Source organism: Littorina saxatilis, linkage group LG7 (assembly GCF_037325665.1).
Source record: "Littorina saxatilis isolate snail1 linkage group LG7, US_GU_Lsax_2.0, whole genome shotgun sequence".
Classification (NCBI taxonomy): Eukaryota; Metazoa; Mollusca; class Gastropoda; order Littorinimorpha; family Littorinidae; genus Littorina; species Littorina saxatilis.
The window spans coordinates 28,333,309-28,360,155 of record NC_090251.1 but is presented as its reverse complement, the minus strand read 5'-3'; the positions used below and the strand labels follow the sequence as shown (position 1 = coordinate 28,360,155).

General features: G+C 44.7%; 1 protein-coding gene across 4 annotated transcripts in view; it reads right to left on the bottom strand.

Moving 5' to 3' along the window:
- Positions 1–26,847, bottom strand: part of LOC138971087 (uncharacterized) — a 46,673-nt gene that overhangs the window by 9,963 nt on the left and 9,863 nt on the right. For all 4 annotated transcript variants that reach the window (XM_070343690.1, XM_070343687.1, XM_070343689.1 and 1 more), the window contains exons 3-9: positions 26,175–26,353; positions 25,458–25,692; positions 23,434–23,547; positions 21,646–21,801; positions 19,935–20,076; positions 13,059–13,102; positions 9,891–9,970 (exon numbers count right to left, since the gene is read on the bottom strand). In XM_070343690.1, coding sequence (XP_070199791.1) covers positions 9,891–9,970; positions 13,059–13,102; positions 19,935–20,076; positions 21,646–21,801; positions 23,434–23,547; positions 25,458–25,692; positions 26,175–26,351 — 948 coding nt within the window. In that variant the 5' untranslated portion in view covers positions 26,352–26,353. The remainder of the gene's footprint in view (positions 1–9,890; positions 9,971–13,058; positions 13,103–19,934; positions 20,077–21,645; positions 21,802–23,433; positions 23,548–25,457; positions 25,693–26,174; positions 26,354–26,847) is intronic.

Genomic DNA, 26,847 nt, shown 5'->3' with positions numbered 1-26,847 from the left:
CCCCGCACTGACCGACCGACAGAGCGGTGGGGGCCAGCCCAGGGATCAGAACTTTCGCCCCTACGAATCACGTCAGGGGTTACTTTCTCCTGAAGACGCGCTACGCTTTGGCCGGAGAACCCGGTTACTTGCGTAGCTGACATACCTTTAGATTGAGCTGGAACGCCGGAAGACGGACCACTCAAGGAAAGGAAGTGACGGTCATCATCATCCTGTGAAGCATGAACATCCGCTTGCGTGACCGTAGCGGAAGGGGAAGGGCGAACCTTGGCTAGAGAAGAAACATCAGTCACCCCGGAAGGAAGGGCCCGAAGCTCAGCTCTCGTGGACGAAATCTCCGCAGCCAACGACGAAACCTGCGAACTGAGCGAAATTAGCAAAGCAGCTACGTCCGCAGAAGCCAAACCAGAACCCACAGAAGAGGAAGTCCCTTTAACGGGCTTATCATCATGAACGACCTTGTCCGAGGACCTAACAGGTAAAATGGAGGTAGCCGGCAAATCGACCAATACACGCCGTGGATCGTGTAACTCTGCATTTGCGCCACCGCAACTTTTTATTGCTTCACGCCGACGAAGAGGCAAGCTGCAAGGTAGGTCTCTCACAGAAAATAAAAATTTGTAGGACTTTCAGGCATCATCTAGATTCTTCATTAGTACATTTTAAAGAAGTATATACTCAAGGTCTAAGGTACGTGCTTTTTTAGTCGAAATGTCAGGTTTCGGCAGTTCTGAAGTCCGATTTCTGCTGGAATTGTAGCTGAAATTGCACGATTTGTCCCTTCCTTCGTAACTTCAACGAAACAGCACTAGTTGATGCATTCCCGTGATGATATCCTGTGAGCTAAACATGTCCTTTGTATTCTTGATGAATGCTGTTGCACAATTTTGTCTTTGGGTGACGCACGCGGCAAAAGAAAACACAAACAATTAGACTTCATGTTATACGCCACCGATGCTTGGTGTAATTCGCCACCGCAATTTCACGTCTTGGATGTTATTCGCCACCGCAACTGTCTAATGAATTGCATAATATGTTGAAGAGTTCAGTGATTCTGTCACTTCCAATTGAAAATATTGATTTGGAGTTGTTCAGTTCAGTGTATAGTTCAGCTTTTGTAGAACACGTTTCTGAGACGCACCTGGCGGCGTTTCACTCCCACATTCTTCGTCATTCTTCTTTCCCGAAAAACGTCACGTCTGTCAGAGGCGTTCTTTTCTCTTCCAGCGTCAAACTGATGAGTTTTTGTGTTGTCGCTGGTAATAGGAATGACTGAATTTTAGAATTATTTCACACACATAAACACCAACGAAGCTTAAGAATTTTAGAATTATGTGGTATTTGGCCCCACAATGTTTTTAACAAGAGCGTTCCAGTACATGTGGGTTATACACTCAAGTACAGATAAGCATACTTTTCATACAGAAGAAGAAGAAGAAGAAGAAGAAGAAGAAGAAGAAGAAGAAGAAGAAGAAGAAATACTACAGTTTGATTTGTCAACTCATGCATGGTGCCTTTAAATCCTTTGCATAGGCAAGATCACGCCACGCCCCTGAGTTTAAAACTTGCAGCACTAAAGTTAAAATGCTCCTATCAATTGCTGTCAGTTTTGTGACAAAAATAAAGGTATAAATGCCTCCACGATGTTGATGCGTTTGAAAATAACAATTTGCGTAGTGCGGTGGCGAATAACAAAAAATGCGGTGGCGAGTTACATCCAACATTGAATTGATGCGGTGGCGAATTACAGAGAGTTGTTGACACTCTGTTTTTATCTGCTTCTTGCAAAGTATATATGGAACTATATACAGAGAAACTACACGTGGAGATTCATAAAACATTAAAGTTATCAGTGAACATGTCCAAGCATAACCAGTAATCTCCGTTTTGTTGCATTTGACGCAGAAACTGAAAATATGCCCAAAACATGGGGAAACGAGAAGAAAAACAGATCGTCACGATCACCAGGGCCATCAAAGCATCAAAAAATATAAACAGAAATATAGCTAAGGATATAAGTATGTGAAATGCAACACTTGAGAACATGCTGAGTGCCTAGCATTCTAACAATTTAATTTATCATTCGAGAGACCTACCTCGCAGCTTGCCTCTTCGTCGGCGTGAAGCGATAAAAAGTTGCGGTGGCGCAAATGCAGAGTTACACGATCCACGGCGTGCAATACATCAATACATTTCTTGGAGGTCGGTTCTAAAACAGAAACAACAGCCTGGCCGGTTTGTTTAGATTTCCTAGGCGCTTTCTTGGAAGAAGAGGACTCAGCAGCCACCTGTTTAGGGGTTTGCCTCTTCCTGGTATTATCAGCCATGACAAAAAGACTCAAGAAAAAAATTGTGAAAAAATTTTACAAGTTTAAATTGTGGCCAAAAACGCCTCCAAAATCATGAAAAGACAAGGAAATATCTCACCTCAACATAGTAGCGAAGTCAAAACGAAGAGTAGAAAATCAAGAGGAATGTAACAAAGTCAAAAGACTAATTCTTTCTTTATTTGGTGTTTAACGTCATTTTCAACCACGAAGGGTTATATCGCGACGTGGAAAGGGGGGAGATGGGATAGGGGAAAGGGGGGAGATGGGATAGAGCCACTTGTTAATTGTTTCTTGTTCACAAAAGCACTAATCAAAAAATTGCTCCAGGGGCTTGCAACGTAGTATAATATAGGACCTTCTTCTTCTTCTTCTGCGTTCGACGGTTGTGTCTAGGGTCGTAGTTCCGCTGCTGTCGTGAACTGGAACGTCGCTTTCAGGTCTTCTGACGTTCCCCAGAGGTATATAGGACCTTACTGGGAGAATGCAAGTTTCCAGTACAAAGGACTAAACATTTCTTACATACTGCTTGACTAAAATCTTTACAAACATTGACTATATTCTATACAAGAAACACTTAACAAGGGTAAAGGGAGAAATAGAACCGTTAGTCGCCTCTTACGACATGCTGGGTAGCATCGGGTAAATTCTTTCTCGTCCCAACCAATATGGGACTCCCCCTAACCCGCGGGGGGTGTCAAAAGACTAAGTGACAACGGCTGCAAAACAGCCAGAGCGTACAAAATAGCGACCAACTTGACTGAGCGCTGAGGTAGGAATGACTACAAATGGCGGCGTATGCGCACGCATACGGAAGACAGACTCAGTATTGGTCTGTCCTTGATACCAGTATGGGTATTGGTCACTCTTTTTTAGAGTTGTCTCCCTTGTTACCAAGTGGACACGTACAGCGTTACCAGCACTGAACTAGGTTTAATTGCTATATGTGAGTTGGGTAACATATGTAATTTAATATAAAATTTCAAAAATAAATTTTCATTTAATTAATATACTTACCAACTCACATAGATAGCAATAACTTCGTTTGGTTGCTAAGACATTGAAGCACTCTTACATGGTAACATGGGGAGATAACTCTAAAACAAAAGCCACCTGCCATATAAGGCATGATCCGTGGTAGTTATCTCCCCTACCGGTGCCCGCGCATGCGCAGGCCGTATACCGGTAATACTCATTCCGTTCTGAAACCCATATCCCTTTATACAAATTGCGGGGATGGCTGGGAGGGAATTCGATATGTGAGTTGGTAAGTATATTAATTAAATGAAAATTTATTTTTGAAATTTTATATTAAATTACATATTCTTACACAACTCACATAGATAGCAGATTGCTAATCTAGGTGGTGGGTAAAATTTACTCACAAATTAACATCTTGCCAGTATCTGGCCTGCAGCTACAATAGCTGACGGACCGAAAGCTCTGTACTGCCGGGAACAGATATGTCCCGTAGGAAAACATACAAAAAGGCATCTTCTGATGTCTAGTAGATGTGTACTATAAAAGCGGGTACTTAAAATATCCCGCAGATAGAAGCTCATGACTACGTTCTTGCATGTTCAATGAGCTACATTCAAGACTTATGTAAGTCTCTAAGACTTGAGAACAGGTAAAGAAGAGGCCCACACTCTGACTTCTTGAGTCCGTGCTGCCTGAAGAGGGAGGACTGACTGCCCCCCCCCCCTTTCTTGCCACCACTGTAGGCCTGCCTAATCAATGTAGCAGACCATCTAGCTAAGGCTGACTTCGCTAAGTCATTGCCTCTACAAGAGTTGATGGAAATAAACAAAAGCCTTTATTCTGATGATCTAAACAGATCAGTGCGAGTTAGAAATATATTTAAAACTCGAAATGTTCAATAGGCTAAAATGGCTCTAACAGAGCCAAACTATTGCACGTGGATTGAATTGTATTATCAGAGCTGGTTCCTCAGGTTTCTGATTATTTGCCAGAAATTTGAATCAAACCTAAGCGCTATAGATCAGTCTTTCTCCAAAGAGATGACTATAGCAAAACCAGATAGAAAATGCACCTATACTCCCGCTTCTCTCAGAAGCTACTAGAGTAAGTATGACCGCTTCTCGTGTTTAGATTAATAAGGCTAATTTTGTCAAGGATTAAACAATCCGATCTCAAAAGCTCGAAAACTAGGAGCAAATCCCAAGTCGGGACTGGAGATTTGTTTTCAGCCAACCAAAGGGAGGCTCCTTTAGCCACGATGGCTATAACGAGCCCAAGTGAAATTTTTTTTTTTCCTTTTTTTTTTCTCCGACCTAGCTGTTTCAGTGCAACTGATATCGCGTAACGTCTTAAAACAGAGACGTGGGGAAAATTCAGAAAGCCCGAATAGGTGGTACGCCACCTGCAATGAACGGAGAGAAATGGAGTTCTTTCCGTTAATATTACGCCATTTGTTCCAAGCCAGACAATGTGACATGGAAACTAAGCCGCTGAACCCTTATGGGATCTTTAGACCAAATCCAGAGTTGAGGCAGAAGCCCCTGAGCGTCTCAATGATTCCCGTACAGTAGACACCCGTGTGGATCGAGTGTAAAAAACAGCGCCCTCTTGCCAGCTTTAAGGGTCTTAAGGGCTGACAACCAATGAAAAATGGGCCCATAATGTGCGACCGACAGGCCGCCCCGAGTAAAATCGAGAGTATATCCGGGAACGGTGAGACGAACATTTAGCAGAAGGAGATAGTACCGAGAGGCAAAAAACTTCTATCAGTGGCTTCTTCAAAATCACCAGAAGGAGTAGAAGCGCGTAAAGAGATAGAGCCCAGTCCGTGTGGACATACTTGTTAGACTGACTTAGAGAGTCTGCCAAGACATAAAACCTCTCAGAAAGGTACTTCGCTGCTAATAAGATCTCGTGGTGGAAACACCACATCAAAATCTCGCATGCTCGATGTGGCAGCGATGGGAAGCGAGATGCCCCCCCCCCCCCCCCCTTTTAAAAAAGGCCACTGAGGTGTTGCCTGATTGAATTAACACATGTTCTCCCCTGACAAGGGGAAACAATTCCACAGAAAACAGAAAAAAAAACTGCTTCGCTGATGGAGAGAGAATCAATGGAAAAGCCTTGCATGAGCAATGGTGTGAGAATCCAATTATTGGTTGTGTCTGAGAACCAGTCGAGAAAAGACACTAACATGATCCAGCTCTTTGTTTGATTGCTTAGAATCAACATAAAAGTAGCCACTTACGATCTATTTTGTGTACCAAAGGAGGGAGTAAACATCGGCACGATCTTTGTATGTGACCCAAGAAAGGACCTAATCCCCTTCCAGCCGCTGTGGTAGCACACAAAGGCTGAAAGCAGAGTGATGACAAGCACTAAGACTCCAGTTGACAGAACTGTCAATAGTAAGAATAACAACATGCTATTGTTTGCCCACTGAACCCGACCCTAAATTGCGGTGGGTAATTGGCAAAGCGCCATGCCGGGAAGAAGATAAACAAACCCGACCTCTGAATCGCCCCGAGGGGATAAAGTGATGGGTATTTGGCAAAACGCCATGCTGAGAAGGTAAAAGGCAAAGCTGAGAACAGCCAGATTAGTGCTTTTCTAGATAAGAAAAGCCAGGCCTGCCGTGGGCTTTTATTTTGCTGTGAGTTTCTCTTTGTTAGAGAAGAGTCTGCGTGCACAGAAGAGGATTCGAAGAGAACCCTCAAGCAAGGAAGAGAATAAAATTTCACCGACAGAACAATACTGTCGGCCGAGGACTTCTCTCCGGTAAACAGCAAAGTTAGATCCTTTGTAAATGTGTCCCAACAGACACAAAGGCATCCCGTGAGTACGTAACCGCACAAGGAAAAGAACAATTCAAAGACTTGTTCAAAGACGATAAAGAAAGAAGTGCGGCCACAATCTTTCACAGCCAGGAGATCATGATCTTGAAAAAGACAGTTCCTCCTTGCTATGAACATAAAGATGAATGATCGTCAAGCCCGGTGTAGCCGGGAGCGGTTCCGTATTAAGAAGAAAAGAATACACTAAGTTCTTAGGCCTGGTGTAACCGAGGCCTACGGAAAGCGCTCAGCGAGTGATGCGTTACTTGCGCGGGTGACGCAAGCGAAAGCAACGCCGCCTCGCTGCCCACTAGGAAGTGGAGGCAAAGGAAAATCATATGAAAACACTTCCACAAGTTCAAATGCCCCCAAGGGAGGATCTCAGAACTTAAAGTTCGAAAATTTCCTGCAATAAGGCTCAAATCAGCTGAATGTGACGCAAGCCACAGCAAACCTGAAGCAGGAGCCTTCCCCATATGATGCCGTAAAAGGCAGAAGTGGGGCAAAACATCGTGTGAGAAAACTTTTATAAGTTGAAAAAGCCACGAAAGACTCTAAAACTTAAAGTTCGCAGATTGTTCCTGAGAAGGAGCAAAATCAGCCAAAGCCGATGGTGAAGTAAAGCAGATAACTATGCTACTGCTAACCCCTCAGGGAAACAGTGCATATTAACCTCTGCTGCTAGTGCCAAAACGATGGCAGCTTCCTGTTCAGTGAAATCCCAACGATTGTTGAAAGGATATGAGAACCGGACACCGATCCTGGCAAGGCAACATTTGCCGAAACCGGAAAGGTTGGGGAAAACAAATTTCCGGAAGCCAGAACTCCGCGAACGGATGTACCATCCACCTGCCTTATGCCAGCCACAAAGCTGGGAGAGGAAGCGGATGCAGCTCGTGGAAAGGCAGAGGAAGCCGCAAAAGCGGAACCGGAAGCCAAAGGCTGATGATTGCCGACTGCCAACACCAAAGTGTTAACGGCGAAAGGCAAAACCATCCTGCTACCGGAAGCGATAGCCGCCGAAGCCATCTTGGCTAATGCCATGGCAAAGGAAGACAACAAAGGTCTGCCAGTGCTAGCTAGACGAAGCTTCCGGTTGTTGGTCACAGAATGATGAGCCGCACGACCAAGAGCAGCAAGCCAGGGCTGAGCCTCTTGCAGGAGCGTCCCCATGAGCCGATAGCAGCGGAAGAGGAACATCGCTCAGATAAACTTTAGCAAGTTGATAAGCCACATCAGGTGACTCTAAAAACTTGAAGTTCTCAGCCCGTTTCTGATAAGAAACGAAATCAGCAAAAGCTGATGGAGGAGGAGCAGCGGAAGTGGTTGCCGCAAACACCCCTTCCGTGAAGCAGTGTGCAGTAACCTCTGCTGCCAAAGCCAACAAATGATGTAGCTTAGCCGGAAGTCGGCGAGAAGCTTCCTCATCTGCATCTGATGCTTCTTCCTCCATATCCTGTTCATCCCCAACAGAAGCATCATAACGATCATCTGAGGGATGTCCAGCGGAACCGGCATCCGGTAAGGCAACTTGAGCCGAAACCAGAAACGGTTGTGAAAAATTTCCGAAAACCGGAAACTCGTGGATTGAACCACCATCCGGCTGTCCAATGCCAGCGGAAAGGCTGGGAAAGGAAGCGGATGTAGCCTGAGACAGGCTAGCGGAAGCCGCAACAGCGGAACCGGAAGCCACAGGCTGATGAATGACTCCCGCCAGCAGCGAAGTGCTAACGGCGGAAGTCAAACCTCTCCTGCCACCGGAAGCCGCCCCGACTGGAATTGAGGGGGCGGAACCAGCAGAGGATCCTCTCCTGCCACCGGAAGCCACCCCGACTGAGATTGAGGGGGCGGAACCAGCAGAGGACTGACTAGCATGAGCATCGACCAGCCCCAATAAATTGGAACCGGAAGATCCTGTAACCTGTCTGCCAGCAGCCACCCCGACTGGAATTGAGGGGGCGGAACCAGCAGACACATGCCCTTCACATCCCATGCCCAGGACCGTGAAAACGGAGCCAGGTTGGTCTGTGGAAAAACCCTTACTGTCAGTGTGCAATTCCGCCGAGACGGAAACCGACGTCAAAGGTTTGCGTACTTCGCCAAGAACACCCGAAAGTGCTGATGTCCTAGACTCAGACAAAAACTTGTCTAAAGATGAGTCCGACATATCCAACACCGTCGTTGGATCTGCGACCACGCCAGCGGACGTGACCGTCGCAGTCGGTTCGAAACAAACCCGCACAAGCGAATGAACATTTACAACACCCGAAGGAAGGGGCAGAGCAGCACGCGAGGCTATTTGCCCTTTCCGACGAGATCAAAACATGCACCTCTGTTTAAAAAGACGATAATATCGCCAGCAAACCGGCTTTAGTCAAAGCTAAAACAGCGCTAGGCGCTTGAACTTTATAGAAAGAAGCCGCAACAGACGAGGTAGGTTTGTCAATCGAAACCGTAACACAATTCATCATTCGCCGGGTTGAAAACGTAAACAGAAACGTTATCGCTCAGTGAAAATTTTCTGAGTACGAGACGCAGTGGTAGTAGCTACCTTAACTTTAAATTGGTTGCATTGCCTGACTGAGAACTGGGAGAGCAAGCTTGGCTGGTCGAACTCCGAGTTTTCACTCACTCTCTAAATCTTAAGGTTAGTCCGCCATTTTGTATGACAAAACTGAACCAAAATACAAGTTGCAACACACTCCAAAAGTTAAAACAAACGCGTCTCGGTAATAAAAATGAAAGCTCTCACCCAATACTTGAAGTAGAGATGAACCAACAACAGCGTTACCAAGATTCGATGGTCAGTCACCGCCGTGAAGACCAATAGCTTTAGATCAAAGCCAGAGTACTACAGCACGTCTTGCTCCGTGCGTTGAAGAAAAAGGAATGGGTATTACCGGTATACGGCCTGCGCATGCGCGGGCACCGGTAGGGGAGATAACTACCACGGATCATGCCTTATATGGCTGGTGGCTTTTGTTTTAGAGTTATCTCCCCATGTTACCATGTAAGAGTGCTTCAATGTCTTAGCAACCAAACGAAGTTATTGCTATCTATGTGAGTTGGGTAACATATGTAATTTAATGAAAACTTTACAGAAAGAATACTAACTAAGACATAAGCAATGTAAAAGCATGATTCTGCCCAAGAGAAATGCATTTTATTATCATGCTCTGGAACCAATTTTAAAACATGTACGCTAAAGTTTTTTTTAAATTGTTGATACTTTCCATTGCTTGGCAGATGCAATTTCCAAAACAAATCATGTGGTAGCCATTGGCAAAGTGTTACATGCATTCCTGAAGCTTCAACTTAGGAGTTTTACCATATGTCTTTTGTAACCACAACACGACAACAGACATTTTCCATAATTATTCGTCAAGATTTTCAAGCGATATGGAAGAGTTGCACCCCGCTTCAGGGTGACAAACAATAACACGTGGTCCACCAGTTAAAGTTAAGAGTTTGGGAAACACACATGCTTAGCAATCACTGCAGGCCATCGCCAGAAAATCGTGGCTCTGATGTGCAGATTTTCGAATGAAAAAGGCATCATATTGAGCTGACACTGCATAAAATACACATTGGAGTCAGTTAATCGCTGCAATGCTGGTTTTAGCAGGTTGATCACCTGTTATTGATAGTCACCCTAAAGCATGGCGCAACTCTTCAACAACGCTTGGAAATCCTGACAGAGTAATTGCAAAACATTGTCTATTAGTATTACAAAAGCACGAATCCCTACCCCATTCAGTTTTGCAATAAGTTGATTCTGATCCAGGAAATTTGGAGTTGTCTGAAGCAAAATCATGGAGCTCTGTTTTACTGCAACAAAATCAAGCCATGTGAAAACAACAGTTACTACAATGGAGATTTGTCATCAATTGCAAGGCTTAAAAGTGGGGTTCCAGTGCAATACAGTGGTACCTCCCTTTACGACCCCTCTCTTTTACGGGTCCCTCAATATTACGACCGACTTTTCTCCGATGGATTTTTTTTCCTTCTTTGTCTTAGTATTTCTCACCTCCATATTACGCCCACCTCTCCGATACGACATACGACCGTTCATACGTGGACTTATAACGACTTTTCCCAAAATTATCACGGGTTTGGTTTACTCTAACTTGTATCTCCAGTCGAGTCAGTACGCAATACGGACACAAACACGTGTTGAAATCCTGTACATGTACAACATCACTTCGGCACGCAAACGGCTGAAGCCATGGTTTTTCATTTCTAATCCAGGTCATTACTTTATTTTGACTAGATAAAGGTCAGTTGCCAGATATCTGCTTCATTTTGCAAAGAACTGTGCAGGAATTCCTACCTTATAAACAGGCAAAGTTACAGAAACGTCATGAAAGTAATCCGCAGATCGAACCAAAACCGAAAGTTGTGGTGACGTCATGACATTTTGCGATGTACGTCAGCGAAGCTCGTGCACATGTGGTCCGTCTTGCTAAAAACAATGGCTGACGAACATGGTTTCGAAATCTGTAACTGTTCCCTCCCCCCCCCGATCCGTGACCGAGTGACGCGATATAGAACCACGCGTTCGTTTGAATCAAACTCTCCTCAGGCAGTGAAGTTTGAAGGTGTCAGTAGTGTAATCTCCTACTAAATTGCTCAACACTGTGGACAGTCGAGAGTGAAGTTATGTCCCGTGAATGAGCGAGTCAAAGTTTTATCGTGAAAACTGACGCTTTTCGCTACCATTTTACATCAGTTTCAACACACTGCCGCGGTTCTTAACGTCTGCAAAGTCTAACAAGTTTTTGAAACAAGCATTTGGGACACTTCTTTGTTTTTAACCAAATCTCTGCATGACTATGATTAGAATCTGGTATCGAGATCGATGTGCATGCTTTGGGACCGCATACTTTCGTTCGACCTCAGCGTGTTTTAATTTGCAGACCCTTAATCCACGAGTAGTTACGGGGCTTCATTAAACAAGCAAGACAACTATGTGTGGGTAAATAATTGAATAGAAAACTGTTTACCATAACCGTTTTAAGGAAAGAATAACATTCCTTTGTGGGTGGCATCAATCAAAACACCAATGTCATTCCTGATCATTGACGGACCCGGACATAAACCAATCCTCCATGTTACAACCCCTCCATATAACGACCGAATTTCGGTTACATTTTCAAAGTCATTATAGAGAGGGACCACTGTAGATATAAACTTACAGGTTATAGTAGTATTATTTCCTCTGTATTCAATAAGAGATAAAAATGGCTAAAAAGAGACACTTGATTGTTGAAAATTAAATGCACATCATAAAAAATGGATTTCTTTAAAGTATTTTAGATTGAGTCTTGTCTTGTTTTGACCAATATTCGTACAAGTCATTCTTAACCATCACACCCCTCCCCTTTTTTACATTTAGTCAAGTTTTGACTAAATGTTTTAACATAGAGGGGGGAATCGAGACGAGGGTCGTGGTGTATGTGTGTCTGTCTGTCTGTCTGTCTGTCTGTGTGTGTGTGTGTGTAGAGCAATTTCAGACTAAACTACTGGGCCGATCTTTATGAAATTTGACATGAGAGTTCCTGGGTATGATATCCCCGGACCCTGGGACAGTAGGGGCGACCACCCCCAACCAGGCGCGTTCACAGGTGGCGGATAGTGTGATGGCCTTCAGATATGGAGGTTGGCTGCGAAATAAGCCAGGCTTGCCAGGACGAATAAGCAGTCGCGGACCAACTGGCGGTGCTTCCAACAGGATGGGGCGGGGTAACAGGTGGCACTGTTACACTCAAGAAATACCCCAGGTCTCCAAGACAGGAGCATCATGCGATCAAGAGCCGCATCTTAAGTTCTAGCCCTGGGGAAGGTCACCTCAGATAAACAAACCAGCCAGCTATGGCCAAATAGCCGGGTAGACTGGACTCGACAGCCCTGTAAAGCCACCAGTCTAGGAGAAGGACCACTCCGATATAAAAACATGCTGAAGCCGGATGAGCTGGGCCATGTATGGCGCATAACGACAGCTCAACGCATCAACGCTCATATGACAGACGACAACGGAATATCCCCGGACGTTTTTTTCTTTTTTTCGATAAATACCTTTGATGACGTCATATCCGGCTTTTTGTAAAAGTTGAGGCGGCACTGTCACACCCTCATTTTTCAATCAAATTGATTGAAATTTTGGCAAAGCAATCTTCGACGAAGCCCGGGGTTTGGTATTGCATTTCAGCTTGGTGACTTAAAAACTAATGAGTGAGTTTGGTCATTAAAAATCGGAAACTTGTAATTAAAATTATTTTTTTATTAAACGATCCAAAAACAATTTCATCTTATTCTTCGTCATTTTCTGATTCCAAAAACATATACATATGTTATATTTGGATTAAAAACAATCTCTGAAAATTAAAAAAAAATTAATTATGATCAAAATTAAATTTCCGAAATCGTTTTAAAAACTATTTCATCTTATTCCTTGTCGGTTCCTGATTCCAAAAACATATACATATGTTATATTTGGATTAAAAACAAGCTCTGAAAATTAAAAATATAAAAATTATGATCAAAATTAAATTTCCGAAATCGTTTTAAAAACTATTTCATCTTATTCCTTGTCGGTTCCTGATTCCAAAAACATATAGATATGATATGTTTGGATTAAAAACACGCTCAGAAAGTTATAACGAAGAGAGGTACAGTAAAGCGTGCTATGAAGCACAGCGCAATCGCTACCGCGCCAAACAGGCTCGTCACTTTCACTGCCTTTTGCACTAGCGGCGGACTACGTTCAGTTTCATTCTGTGAGTTCCACAGCTTGACTAAATGTAGTAATTTCGCCTTACGCGACTTGTTCTTTATTTATCTGTGTATTCATGCATGTGTCTGTACTGACTGGGTGTGTTACCAACTGTGAGCATTCTTTTCTCCAACAAATACTCACATAGTGGAATGGTAGTGGAGAGGATAAGGATGACCATGGCAATGCTGAAATCGAAAATTTTATTGTAAATTTTCATTTAATAAATATACCTACCCGAATCACATGTAGCATTGACACAATCGGAGATGCTAGGTTCTGAAAAGGCTAACCGTCTAAGGGAAGCAACCCCAACCACAAAAAGTGTAAACGTAGCCATGGTAATGACCATACACCCGGGGAGTTACCTCCCATCGTGCATGCCACGTCACTACCGCTACTGAACACGTGGTTCATATCATTCGACCTAAAGAATAAATTCTCCAAATCAAAAGCGGGGTTGGCGGGAGGGAATATACTATGTGATTCGGGTAGGTATATTTATTAAATGAAAATTTACAATAAAATTTTCGATTAAATTACATATTCCTACTCCGAATCACATGTAGCAGATTACAAAAACAAGGCGGTGGGAAAGAAAAATCTAACTCACTCAAAAACCTTGCCAAAAACCTGGACCGCTGCCAAAGAATCAGGGCGGTCCCAGTGGGAAAGAAAATCTAACCCACTCAAAAGCCCTTGCCAGGGCTGGCCCATTGCCAACAGGCAGTGAGGGAACCAAGGGAAAGTCCTGATTGACAGCCGAGAAGAATCTCAGGCGAAAAGCGAAAGAGACAACCTCAGAGATCCAGAAAGCTGTGCTCAGCAGTTCTTCCAATCTCCTAGCCGTAAAAAACAGCACAGGAATAGACCCAAGCCTTGGATTAATAACCCTGGCGAGCCAAGGGAAAGACAAGCTTCCCCCCCCCCCTTTTATTGGAAGGAAATGCTAATGTCCTGAGAAGATCCGTGCGTAAGGTTGTCCCCTCAACTGAGAAGGACGAACCCCCGCGGTGACCTTAAGACAACCATGCCAAAGTCTGCAAACCTTGGGATGTAGAAAAGCCCAAAAGGCTTGTGAGAAAGAAGTCAGCTCAAAATAAGAGTGACCAATCCCCACGAAAGAGCGAGAGAGAGACATCCAAGCACTAAGTACCAGAGTCCACCTCGAAGAGAAAACTCACAAATAGAAGGTCGCCAGTTATCCCCTACCAGTCCCTGCGAACGCAGGGAGAGAGGTAGCACCCGACAGCAGCCACTTACGACTGTGCGTAAGCTACCGGAAGTGAGGACCCACGGTGGTCAAAAACCGATGTGACTGGCAACCATAAACAAAATGGCTAAAAGCCAGAATGTTCCCAAAACAGTCTGCTTGAAGGTAATCGAGAGTGAATCAAAAACCGAAAGCAGAAAACCAAGACTGGTAAACGTAAACCGTGAAGCCAGCCAGCCATAAGACTCCCGAAACCAGAGTTCTCGGGGAAAAAACAGGCAGTTAACTTCCTAGCCAAATCAAGAGCCTACCTGAGTTTGGCCAGAAACCCAGAGCGCGTCTGTCCCTGTCTGAAGACAGAGTCCAACGCGGAGAAAAACGGACAACCGCCCTAGACAAAGTTGCCTTTTGTAGCCGGGCGACTGTAAGGAAACCCGACCCAACAGACGTCATCCTGACTCGCCTCATACTAAGATGAAGAAGAAGAGAGGAAAGGCCCAAGACTGAAGTCACAGGAACCGAACCTTAGCTAAACCTCTGCCCGAAGGAGAAGAGTAGCCAAAACCTGAGAGAGAGGAGGAAAGCCACAAAGAACAACTCCTCAAACATCCATTGTCCAAGACAATGCCCCCTCAGGAAAACCTGAATGTTACTTCCGAGGCCAACTCAAGTGTACCTTAAGTTTGGATGAAACACCAGAACGCGTCTGATCACTAGAGAAAGACAGAGTCCGACTCGATGAAAGACAACAAGGACCAAAGTCCGAACGTTTGTGGCCAAACAGGGGTAACCTGAAGCCAGAGAACCCCACAAGCCACAAGAAACGGGAAGGCAACAACCACCATCGCCGCAACGTGGAATGGCTGTTGCCCGGCCAAGGCTGCCTATTGGCTGCCAGCTTAGCTTAACCAGAGGAATGAGCATGCTTCTGCTAAGCATGTTTCTGAGTATGCTAGCCTTACCTTCCTTCAACCCTTGTAAAGCAGTCAGAGACCTGGTGATCTCTACTCGACTGAATCTCTACTGCAGGCAAAGTTTAAGCGACTCTCTTTGCTGTTCAGGGAACTGAAAATGCGAAAGAAACGAGTCCCTCCGACACCCGCCGTACGAGCGTAGAGAAGGAAGGGCAGCCTCATCTGCTCCATGCTCACCCTAGCAAGGGCTGGCCAACAGAGTAGAGAAAGGAGGCAAGTTCCAAAGGCTGAATAAGCAAGAAGGAACAAAAGGTGAAGCCCGTGTAGCCGAAGCCAGCCAAGGCTGAGCATGTTCCGGAACTGAACCATAGTAGAAACAGCGGCAGAACCAAAACACTAGAGATACCACCTTCGGGAGGAGATGGCCTAGCCAAAACCTGCAAACCGTGGTACCTACAAAAGGTGACTAAGGAACCGGAAGTAGAAAAACATCCTATCTTCACGGAACGGAAGTCCGACATCGACAACAAAGTCAACCAACAAGGAAGCCACCAATGTCGATGCACCCAAGGGAAATCCTGAGCCGAAGCTTGAGCTTCGACGGAAATCCAGAACGTGTTCGATTGCTGACTAAAGACTGAGAACCAGAATAGCTCAGCTACGAACGCAAACCGAAGTCACAGTTGCTGGTGGTAAACTGATGAATGAGATGACCGGAAACCGGAAAACCATCCAACCGGAAAAAGACCTGACTTATCCCCCTACTGACGGTCGTGAATAGGGGAAACGTCCAGGGCCACCCGAACTGAATAGGCAGTAAACGCAACACCCAACAGGTAAAGTGAAGACTGCCCCGGCTGAGGCTAAAAGCCTAAATGCCCGTAGGCCAGCCGCTGTTCCTCACCCACCGACCTCCGAAGGAGTGTCAGGAAGAGGAGAAGTGTATCCGAACAGAGCCGGAAATGCAGCAGACAAAACCGCAAAAAACGGAAGCGAAAGTTGCATAGAGTAGACTGAGGCCAGAAGCCCAAACGCCCTTAGGCCAGTCCTCTGTCAACTCCAGTCAAAACCGCAACGTGTACTTGAAATGGAGGACTTATGCTTCCAGTAAAACCGGAAACACCACGCCGACAACGGCTGCCGCCCCTGTGAAACACAAATGCCCACGACGGAACAAGAGTGAGACAGACCAGAAGAGGACTGGGGCCGGAACCCGAACGCCCGTAGGCCAGTCCTCGATCAACCCCAGACAAGCCACTACGTGCGCTTGTGATGGAGAACCTATGCTTCCAGACAGGAAGTGTAGGAGGCCGAAGCCCCGCCCGGGAAAACCTTCGACGTGACCTCTGCCGCAGCTTAGAGGACAGCGTTAAGCCTTTTTCCCAATAACCAGCACGTGTGGAATCGCTGACGACAGACTGAATGTCCGACACAACCGGCGAAAAAACCGAAGTCCACGTACTGGTGGAAGGCCGGTGAAACGGCATAACCGGAAAACCGGAAATCCGTCCCCCCCGACGTCGTCCTAACTCATGCCTCGACCAGGCTAAGAGAGAGAAGACGGCAAGTCTGCAGCCGCAGGAACCGGAACGGCAGTCGACGCGACAACCGAAGGTTGAAACGCTGACTACATCGGCCAGAGCTGAGACAACACCTGCCCGAAGGGCTGGCGTTGCTCCTCAGCTACCGACATCCGGGAGGAAGTGGAAGCGAAAGGAGCAGTAAATCCGGGCGGAGCCGGAAAGCACCAGACGAGACCGCGAAAAGCGGAAGCGCCGAATGCGAGGACGGAGGCCGGAAGCCCGAATGCCCTAAAGGCAACGTCCGGTCAACCCCGGAAACGACCACAGCGGGTGCGTACGTCAGAGGACCTATGCTTCCAGCGAGTGCCGGAAGCGCAGCGCCAGAAACGGCTACCGCCATTGCTCCGCCACACAATGGTCTTCGAGGAAGCCAGGGTGTGACTGAACAGAGGACGAATGCCCGGGGGGCAACGTCCGGTCAACCCCGGAAACGACCACAGCGGGTGCGTACGTCAGAGGACCTATGCTTCCAGCGAGTGCCGGAAGCGCAGCGCCGGAAACGGCTACCGCCACTGCTCCGCCACACAATGGTCTTCGAGGAAACCAGGGTGCGACTGAACAGAGGACGAATGCCCGGGGGGCAACGTCCGGTCAACCCCGGAAACGACCACAGCGGGTGCGCACATCGGGGGACCTGGTCAACCCCGGAAACGACCACAGCGGGTGCGTACATCGGGGGACCTATGCTTCCGGCGAGTGCCGGAAGCGCAGCAGTCGGAAACGGCTAGACAACTCCGGAAACGACCCCAGCGGGTGCGTACGTCGGAGAAGTAGCCGGAACCAACTGCCGCCATTGCTCAGCCACACAATGGTCTTCAGTGAAGCCAGGGTGCGACTGAACAGGGGTTTGCGGGTCGTGAACCCGCCGAAAAGAGCTGTGTCCCAGCAGGGACTGTCCGACGGCCTCACGAGGGCCTGTGGACCAGCTCGACTTACTTGAATCGCCAACCACAGCGGTAGAAGACGAAGAAGCAAAACATCCGCCCTAGACAACGTCTCAGCCGGAAGCGTCAAAGAAGCCAACAAGGTGACGTCGCCCACAGACAGCGGGCCAACGGAAGACGCAGGCTTGGAACGCGAAAATTTCTTCACAAAGATAACGCAGACACCTGCAACACCTGATCTGCTAACGGCAGAGAAGGCGAGGAGAAGAAACAGGACGTACAACAGTATATGACTGCCCCACAAAGTGTTTGTTCGAGGCAGAAAGAGTAACGAACAAAACATAACAAACATGTTAAATCCGAAACCACGACAAGTCCTACGGACTGGTAGATACCTGCTAAAGCCTAGCCAAGTAAACCACTGTCAGCGACGCTGATACACAAAATGGCGGCCAAGCGATAAGTTACTGGACAAAATTTAGAAGTCCAAAACGGACGAAAATTAAGCAATAACAAAAATTCCTGTCAAAGTAATGACGAAATATGAAATGGCTTACCAACTAACAAAGCAGAAGGCAAAAACGCAGGTAAAGTAAGGAGAACCTCACCATAACATAGGCCTAGCCACATAAATAAGCTGTCAGGAAAGCTGAGCAACCGAAAGTGGCGGCCACAAGATAAGTTACTGAAACGCATTTAGGAGTCCAAACGGACAAAAAGTCAGCAACTATAGATAAATTCCTGTCAAACTAAAGACAAGAAGGAACAAGCTTACCAACTAAACAAAGCAGCAAGCAAGTAAGAAGGTAAAATTACGTTTACCTCCAAATACATCGGCCTAGCCACAAAAATCTGTCAACTCATGCTGACAACAAAAAAGGCGGCCAACAGTAGTCACTGAAATATCACAGGTCCAAACACGGACGAAAATCAGCAACTACAACAAATTTCCTGTCAAAATAATGACCAAAATGGAAAGAGCTCACCAACTACGAAGCAGGAGGCAAGATAGACGGTAACGTGGCCGGTGGGTGTCAAAACAACACCAAACAGCGCAGCCACAGGGGAGCCCAAAAATACAACAACCTGCTCCCTCGAAAGCTGTAAGGTCGAATGATATGAACCACGTGTTCAGTAGCGGTAGTGACGTGGCATGCACGATGGGAGGTAACTCCCCGGGTGTATGGTCATTACCATGGCTACGTTTACACTTTTTGTGGTTGGGGTTGCTTCCCTTAGACGGTTAGCCTTTTCAGAACCTAGCATCTCCGATTGTGTCAATGCTACATGTGATTCGGAGTAGGAATATGTAATTTAATTGGAAAAAACAAACTTTGTTTCAGTAAATTACAAGCTACATGTATAACATTATACCGGCTTCAACTAACAAGTGTGTATGTATATATGCACACACATGCGTGCATATGCACAAGCGAGAGAGAGAGAGAGATAGAGAGTTTCGTTCCTAACTTTCAATATTTTCACACAAGCACAATCAGGCATGGGAATTGAAAATTGTAAAAAAGGCGGAACATTTTGAACTGAAGACGCGAAGCGTCAAGTCGACGGCGCGAAGCGCCTAGCTTTACTAGGGGGGTCTGGGGGCATGCCCCCCCCGGAAAAAATGTTCTCCAAAGAACCCAGATGGTGCAATCTGGTGTCATCTGAGCTCCAAGTTTGCCATTAAATTCTGTTTTTAGAATCAGAGTTTTTAGTACCAATTTTTGCTTTTTTGAAGAAAAAATATATATACATGTATTATATGGTTTAAATTTGTTAAAAAATTGATCTGTTGAGACAAACAGGAAAATGTAACTTGTAACACAATCTGTGCAATCTGGTTTACTTTCAAACATAAAAGTTCAAGTAACTGAGGCGGGCGGTAGCAGTGCTGGGAACAAAGTACGGAAAGTTTTCGCGGGCTTTTGCGCAAAGGCAAAAGTAACCGGTGCTTTTTTTGTCTGCCTCCCCCTTTATTTTTTTGGCAAACACTTTTGCTTTTTCGGCGGAACAAAAAAAAAATTCGGCGGAAATCCGCTGTTCGGCGGACAATTCCCATGCCTGACAATCTAAGGATGAGGATAAGATTTCATATAGTCCTGTGAGGTTACCCTCATGGAAATTCGGGCTTTCTCACTTGGGAAAGCGAGCTGCCATACAGTACGGCTCTACTCAATGTTTTTTTCTTCTTTTTTACTGCATGCGTGTATTCGTGTTTTCAAGCCCTGAGACTTTCGCTGAGAACTTGGGATCTTTATCGTGCGCATGCATGCACACATGGGTGTTCAGACACAGAAGAGAGTCTGCACAAAGTTGACTCTGGGAAATAAATGCCTCGCCGAACGTTGGGATCAAATTGTTTTGAAGCCAGAGCCGCTACCGACTGAGCTATTTCCCCGCCAGTATAACGGCAAAGATGGACTGACCTCATAGCAGGGTCAACGTAGAAGCGCCAGCGCCCCTCGGCCTTCCAGATGATGAGGGAGCTGATGATGACCACCACAGAGCCCAGGGCGTCGCCCAAGACGTGCAGAAACACACCCCGCATGTTCATCTGGGCTGAGGATACTGTCACCAACACACACAAAACCACAGTTATGTGGATTTCAACAGTACTTCTAAACTGTTCAGTGTTTACCATGCCATGAAATCATGTAAGCCCCCCGCCCCCCAAGAAAAATAAAACAGTTCCTTATTTTTTCCACCTGACCCTAGAACTTTTTTTGACCCTTCAACAAATAATTTTATCAAAAAGGACAAAATTCAATTTTGCAAACTTTGCAAGGAAAGTTACTCCTCTGGGCACTGCTCGCTCAATTTCCAACCAATAAAAAGACACATACACTGATGCAAGTAAAAAACAAAATTCAATCAAAAAATCAACCCATCGACCTTTAAATTTTGTTTGGCCTTGTCATCGAAAACAAATTTTTCTCTTTTTTTTGTGCCAAAGTAACAAATAGTACGACAAGCTAGACGTGTGTAATTACCCCACTGGCATCCCAATCAATGAACATATCCCACTGAAACCTTTTTATATGTTTATATTGGTGATTTCAAGTGCAATGGGGAAAGATTTCGGCCCCATTAGCTATATTGATCAATGAGAGCAGAATGTAATTAGTAACTGAAGCTTTGAATTGACCGCCAAAGGTCAAATGTTGGCCTGCAAGAAGACAGGGTGGTCAGTTTTCCTTGTCTGTTGTCTTTTAGCAGGCCAGCATTTGACTTTTGTAGATCAAATTCTTTTATGTTGGGTACAGTGGAACCCGCCTTTAAAGACCTCCACAAATGTGAGAAAAACAGGTCTTAACAAGCCACGTCAAGCGATATAAAAAACATTTAGTCAGTCGGTATCAAACTAAAAGATCAACACGAGAACCCAGTCGTAGCCAAGACTGTATTTAGATAGTCTCGGCTAACCCATCCCGGGGTCACGCTCGTCTCCGCCAAGCATGCGACCGCGTAGTACATGTACGTACTGAACCTATTTCCTTTCATTCTGAGCTCATGTTTAAAGTAAACACGACATATCTATGATATGTTTGAATTCAGGAGAAGACGAGGAATACTATGCTATCAATTTTCAATCGGCTTCTGAAAATTCGATTTTAATGACAACTTTAATGAGCAAACTAATTAACTAATTTTTAAGCTTACGAGCTGAAATGCAATCCCATAGTCCGGACTTCGTCGAAGATTGCTTGACCAAAATTTCAATCAATTTGGTTGAAAAATGAGGGGGGTGACAGTGCTGCCTCAACTTTCACTAAAAGCCGGATATGACGTCATCAAATGCATCTATCCAAAAACGGAAAAAAACTGTCTGGGGATATCATACCCAGGAACTCACATGTGAAGTTTCATGAAGATCGGTCTAGTAGTTTTCTCGGAATCACTCTATACACACACAAACCACGACCATCATCTCGATTCCCCCTCTATGTTAAAACATTTAGTCAAAACTTGACTAAATGTTTAAAAAAAAAAGGGGGGGTGACTAAATGTTGAAAAAAAAGATGGGGGGGGGGGGGGCCTTAAATTGTTTTGTTTTTTAAAAGGGGGGTTCCACTGTACCTCGATAGAATCTTGTGGTCAGTTGTACACCAAAGACAGATCCCTCAAAAGGAAACTTACCAGCCTTGGCCCTGGCGCTGGTTGATATCTCCATGATAACCGTTGGTCCTTGGGATTCGTCTGGATTCTGAGTGACCACCAGAGACTTGGACTCGTCAAGGTTAATGTCACTCTTGCTGCCATGGGAATGGGATCCCCCACCCCTGTGTGAATGACCTGCAATAGAAATGAAATTCAGCTTTGACTTGAGCTCACAAGAATCATTAGTCTGGGTGTTAAAACTTGTTTTGTCTCTTCAACATGAGATCCATACAACACAGTGTGCACAAGTTCTGACACTGACAGCGAGTGCTATGGGTAATTACTGATGCCAGGGAAACAGCTCAAGGGACATCTCTCTGAGTAGCTACATGGGTGAAACCTATGAAAATCAAATTGACTGAAAATTTTTTGAGGCAGGGGTCCAGGGGCCGTCCAGGCCCTGGCGGGGTACGGGGCAGGGCCCCGTTAGGGGGTCCAGGGGGGCAACGCCCCCCGGCCGAAAACGAATTTTTGCATTATACATTGTGATTTTGTGGCCTTTCCTGGCAAAAAAATACACTTTTTGTCACTATCATGCAGGTCAAAAAAATACCTTCAGATTCTAATGATATGGTAAAAAGGGTAAACAAAATCAAAACAATTCACAGAAGTAATCATTTTTCTTTTGTATCTTTTCACACTTGCATCTTCCAACACAACGACACAATTGATAACAATTAACATTGACAACAGCCAATTACTAAATGAAATAGAAACTGAACAACTGAACAACTGAAATAAAAGTTCGAAATATTTAATTATAAGAAGCAAACATTGCCAGACAGGCATTGAAATAAATGATGAAACAGAATGTCACACATGCAAACAGCATGATGTAGCACTGCACAAAGTAGCAACTAAGCAGTAGCATCTCTTATAGTGCAAAGTTCTCAAGGAAAAGCACTTGAGTTTCAAGCACCAAACTTATCACACACAGTTTTAGTTTCATGAACTCCAACCAGTCCCATCGCCATTTGTTGGCTAGACCAGCATCAATAAGATCTGTCCATGCGTTTTCCGTCAAAACCGGTATCTTTGTCGCAGAAATCGTGTCACCACTTCGTAATGCCTGCCAAAACGCGAGAACTTTTTTTTTATCGTGATGCAGAGCGAATCCGAAAGCGAAGAAACCTCACCTACGGGGTTTACCGCATAGCAGTTCAAAAACGCGTTCCGCTTAAAAATTTAAAAAAAAAAAAATAAATAAATAAAAAAAAATTTAAATAAAAATTGCGGATTGACGGAATTTCCGTCAGACTTATTTTCAGATTGACGGATTTCAGTCAATTGACGGGCTACTTTCACCCATGTAGCTATTGATGTGTTGCAATCACTTCACAGCAGTACAGTCTTATCTTTTCAGTTTATTTCATATTTATCTATTCATTTTTTTAATCATTTGTTTATTATTTTTTGGTGGGGCATGGGGGTGGACGTGAACAGCACCAACAGAGAAGGCTGAAAACAAAGAAAAAAAGTTTCATCTAACATCTATATAAAGACCCTAGTAATTACAGTCAAACCTCTTGATAACGACCACCTGTTCATTGCAACTGATCAACCAAACAACCCCTCGACAAGTTTTCCCCCATAAATAATAAACATTTCCGTAGAGAATTTAACACATGTCTATAGTGAAGACTTTTGGTCTGTTGTTTGGAGGGCCCTTATAAACAGGTTCGACTGTTTCTAAAAGCCCAACACTGAGCAATGGCAGGAACTTGGAGGAAGCAGCACACCAAAAGTAAAACTCAGTTGAGTTCTCACCGTGTGTTTGATTGTAACTGACCACCAGAGACTTGGACTCGTCAGGGTCAGGGTCGTGGTTACTCTTGCGCTTGTTGCCATGGGAATGGGACATCCCACCCCCGTGTGAATGACCTGCAATAGAAATGAACAATAATCTCACATTGGTCTTGTGTTAAACTCCTTTTGATTCTTCAACCATGTGGTACATACAACACAATGTGCACACATTCTGACAGTGATTGCTACAGGTAGGAAACGACAGAGGTAATTACTGAATCAGATGTGAGGGAAACAGTTCAAGGGACATACAGGGTGTACCACAAAAAGAGGGACAAAAAGAAACTGTAATAGTTTCTACAAATACAAGAATTTTCGCAAGATTTTTTTCACCAGATGTGGACAACATCTCAAATTTTTATTATACCAAAGCATTTCGAAATCGAAGAACATTTGGTTGCTCTTGTCAGTAATTGATGACATGTTCAATCCAGGCCCCGCGCTGCTGGATGACGTGGGCCACAAAAAGAGGGACAAAATCAAACTCTCATATTTTCTAAGAAAATAATTGTTTCTTTCTGATTTTCAGGTGATATATCCAGAAGACCTGTAAGTTTTATCTGACAGAAGAATGGACCCCTACGATCACTTTTCCGTCGAAGAGAGGACCAAGATTGTGGAACTGTAGTCGCCTACTCTGGTTCAAAGACAGTTTCGACGCGAACACCCTGGAAAGAAAATACCACATCGTCATACTATCACACGCTTGGTTGATAAGTTCAGAAACACTGGTAGTGTGGTTACCAACAACAAAGGACATTCTGGTCAGAAAGAAACAATTATTTTCTGAGACAAGAAGAGCAAACGCTCGATCGAGTCACTTTCGCAGTTCTGAATATTATATGAGGCATCAGATGGACAGGAAGAAATTGCTATTCACAACACAATACAGATGTAAATAATTTGATGTAAAGAATAATCCTATAAAGTTTGAATCAAATCCGATGAATAGTTTCAGAGATATGATATTTCAATTTTTTTCCTGGACCAGCCACTGTTTGTATCCATCTGCACTTTCGTAAATTCCGTTTCGTAACCGTCACTGTGACTTGACGAACTGTCATTTTTTTCACCGCGATACACAGTTCATTGCGAAGATCTTCCTCGGTAATTCGTTCCAATTCCGCATACTTTTTGTTGTCAAGAAACAACTCGAAAGAAAGTTTCAAACTCATCATCCTCCATCTTGCTTGTCGAAGCGCTAAAGTACTTTATCGATGCAAAAACAAAAGCAGAAAACTTCGACGAAACCGACTCAAATGCAGCGCAGACGACACGACGAGATAACGGAAGGAAGTGAGCCTCGCTTTGGCTCAAGTGCCGTTAAAAATACCGTTATTCTCGTATGCAAATACGAACGAGAAGTTGGTCATACGAACAAGCCTTCTGCTGGCGACGCAAATCGCTGCTGGCTGGCAAAGGAGGGGGGGGGGAATGGCTGGGCAACGAAAATCGCCGCTGGCGTGCTAAAGGTTAATTTTTCTTCCTTTCTTATTTTTGTTAAATTCCATGACTTTCCATGACTTGAATTGAAATTCCATGACTTTCCAGGCCTGGAAAATCAAAAATCAAATTCCATGACTTTCCAGGTTTTCCATGACCTGTACAAACCCTGAAGTTTCCCCCCCAGAAATAATTCACATTTCCGTAGTGAACACATGTCTATAATAAAGAACACTTTTGGTCGGTCGTTAAGATAGTCCTTCAAGACAGGTTCACCTGTTTTTTTAAGCAAAACAATCTGAGCAATCGCAGGAACTTGGAGGAAGCTGTCCACCTAAAGTACAACTGGAACCCCCCCTTTTTAAGACCCCCCACTGTAAGACTCCCTCCCTTTTAAGACCCTGTTTTCTCAGACTTTCTGTTCATAACCTCTGTAAATTTACCCCCATTTTAAGACTCCCTCCTTTTTAAGACCTGATTTTCTCAGATTTTTGGAAGCCGTAAAAGGGGGGTTCCACTGTAAAACTCAGTCGAGGTCTCACCGTGGGTTTGATTGTGAAACAGGGCCAGGCCTATGAGGTTGATGACAAGGCCCAACACACCAACAATAAGAAGCAGAACGGGTTTTTCGATTTCTTCCACAGTCACCAGACGTTTGAGAGACTCTACGAGGATGGAAAAACACAGCGCCAACAGAAACACTGCGTTCACCAGGGCTCCCAGGATCTCTGCTCGCACCCACCCGTAGGTGTTTTTCCGCGACGGCCACTTGGCTATCTGTTTAGCAAAAAGAAAGATTACAAATGAGAAAATGAAACTGCTTGTGGAGAGAGAGAGAGAGAGAGAGAGAGAGAGAGAGAGAGAGAGAGAGAGAGAGAGAGAGAGAGAGAGAGAGAGAGAGAGAGTAAATATTAGTGTATTTGAGAGAGAGAGAGAGAGAGAGAGAGAGAGAGTTAGAGACACTGAAAGAGAGTGTATGTCTTTTAGAGACAGTCAGGGAAGAGAGAGAGAGATCAGTCAGTGTATGCGCACAGGAATGCTTGCATGTGTTCTAGTGCATGGAAATGAAATGACAACTAAAACAGTTAAGCCAGAGAGAGAGAGAGAGAGAGGCAGAGAGAGTGAGAAAAGAATAGAAGACACAAACAGAAAGAAGAGAGTGGCACACTGTTAAAACAGGTCTGAAGACACAGCATTACACACGAAAAGCACAAAGACAGACAGGTACGACGCAAAGATAAATAGACAGAAAGACCCACCCGTATTGAGGCAAAGCCCACAATGAGAGCCACAACGTCTGACAGCATGTGGAAAGAATCCGCGACAAGAGCAATGGAGTTGGTGACATAACCTACGATGATCTCCACCAGGAAAAAACTGGCAGTCAAGGCGAGCATGCTCAGCAGACGACATGTTTTTCCGGAGTAACGCCCCATGGCTGAAACACAAAGATTTTTTTTATGATTAATTGGCCTAAATGACCTGAAGGATAGGTATTCACAACTGCCCCTAAGAAAGGCTGGAATTTCAAGTGACTCATACCAGTAATCACTGTGTTATTAGGAATACATTGTCTGTGGATGATATATCTTTCAAAACATAAACTCTTGTGCCAGGCATACTTTGAGCAGTGAACATAAAAAAAAAACATTTGAAAGAACTTAATACACCAGGATTAAAAACAAATTCAGGTGACTGTTATAACATAATCAATATCTTTGCAAGGGACATGTATTAAACTCACACACAGTCCTTGGTTTTTATATCCTCATGAAAGATAATCCCTTCTACCAGACCTCATCATTATCCACACAAAAACATAAGAATTAACTTAACAAACATCCCTTAATTAAGAGGTGTGTTAAGAGGAAATAGGCAGATCCAACCTTTTGCGGCTGATAATAAACTTTGTCATCATTTTCACGAGTTTTC